General features: G+C 54.7%; 1 protein-coding gene across 1 annotated transcript; it reads left to right on the top strand.

Annotated features, from left to right (window-relative positions):
* Nucleotides 1-40: 40 nt before the first annotated feature.
* Nucleotides 41-1,057, top strand: LOC104157889 (zinc finger protein 345-like; the record flags this gene model as incomplete). The annotated part of the gene is made up of 1 exon (XM_009695406.1): nucleotides 41-1,057. A coding segment is annotated over one exon (1,017 nt), but the record flags the coding sequence as incomplete, so codon positions are not given.
* Nucleotides 1,058-1,067: the final 10 nt, after the last annotated feature.

Raw genomic sequence — 1,067 nt, 5'->3', positions numbered from 1 at the left:
CAAACCGGGGGGGTTGGGGGTACCCCCACCCCACGAACGCCCCTATGGATGCTACGAGTGCGGGAAAGGTTTCGGCAGCAATTCGGCTTTATTGACCCACCGCCGGATCCATACGGGCGAAAAACCCTGTAAGTGCCCCGACTGCGGCGACCGTTTCAATCAAAATTCGGCGTTAGCGGCTCATCGGCGCATCCGTACGGGCGAAAAACCCTATACGTGCCCCGACTGCGGGAAAACTTTCGGTCACTGTTCGACGTTGGTTAAACATCGTAGAATACATACGGGGGAAAAACCGTACGTTTGCGAAGAATGCGGGAAAAGTTTTAGTATCCGGTCAACCCATATCCGACATCGGAAAACCCATACGGGTGAACGACCCTATAGATGTCCCGATTGCGGGAAAAGTTTTAGCGATAGCTCCTATTTCGTTCAACACCGACGCCTTCATATAGGCGACATGCCCTACGTTTGTCGCGATTGCGGGAAACATTTTAGCTGGGGTTCGGCGTTAATACGTCACCGACGAATCCATACCGGTGAGAAACCCTATAAGTGTCCGGATTGCGGGAAGAATTTTAGCGAGAATTCCACGTTATTACGGCATCGACGGATCCATACGGGTGAGAAATTCTATACGTGCGCTCAGTGCGGGAAGAGCTTCAACGATAGCTCCTCGTTGATGCGACACCAACGCGTCCACACCGGTGAAAGACCTTACCAGTGTTCCCAGTGCGGGAAGAGCTTCGTGGATAGCTCGACCCTCGTTTGTCACCTACGGATCCATACGGGCGAACGTCCCTACGCCTGCCCGGATTGCGGGAAGAGTTTTACCGAGAGCTCGACGCTCATCACCCATCATCGTATCCATACGGGAGAGAAAGCCTACGCGTGTATCGACTGCGGGAAGAGCTTCGCCCAAAGCTCCAACTTGGCGGCCCACCAACGCATCCATACGGGCGAACGCCCCTACAGCTGCCTCCAGTGCGGGAAGAGTTTTTACCGGAGTTCGGATCTCGACCGTCGTCACCGGACCCACGGTGGGGAGCACCAAAAATGAAAGGGGGAGA

This window comes from Cariama cristata, unplaced genomic scaffold, assembly GCF_000690535.1.
Source record: "Cariama cristata isolate BGI_N322 unplaced genomic scaffold, ASM69053v1 scaffold40942, whole genome shotgun sequence".
In the NCBI taxonomy this organism is placed as follows: domain Eukaryota; kingdom Metazoa; phylum Chordata; class Aves; order Cariamiformes; family Cariamidae; genus Cariama; species Cariama cristata.
Note: the sequence above shows the minus strand (reverse complement) of the source record. Positions and strands in the feature narration are given on the sequence as shown.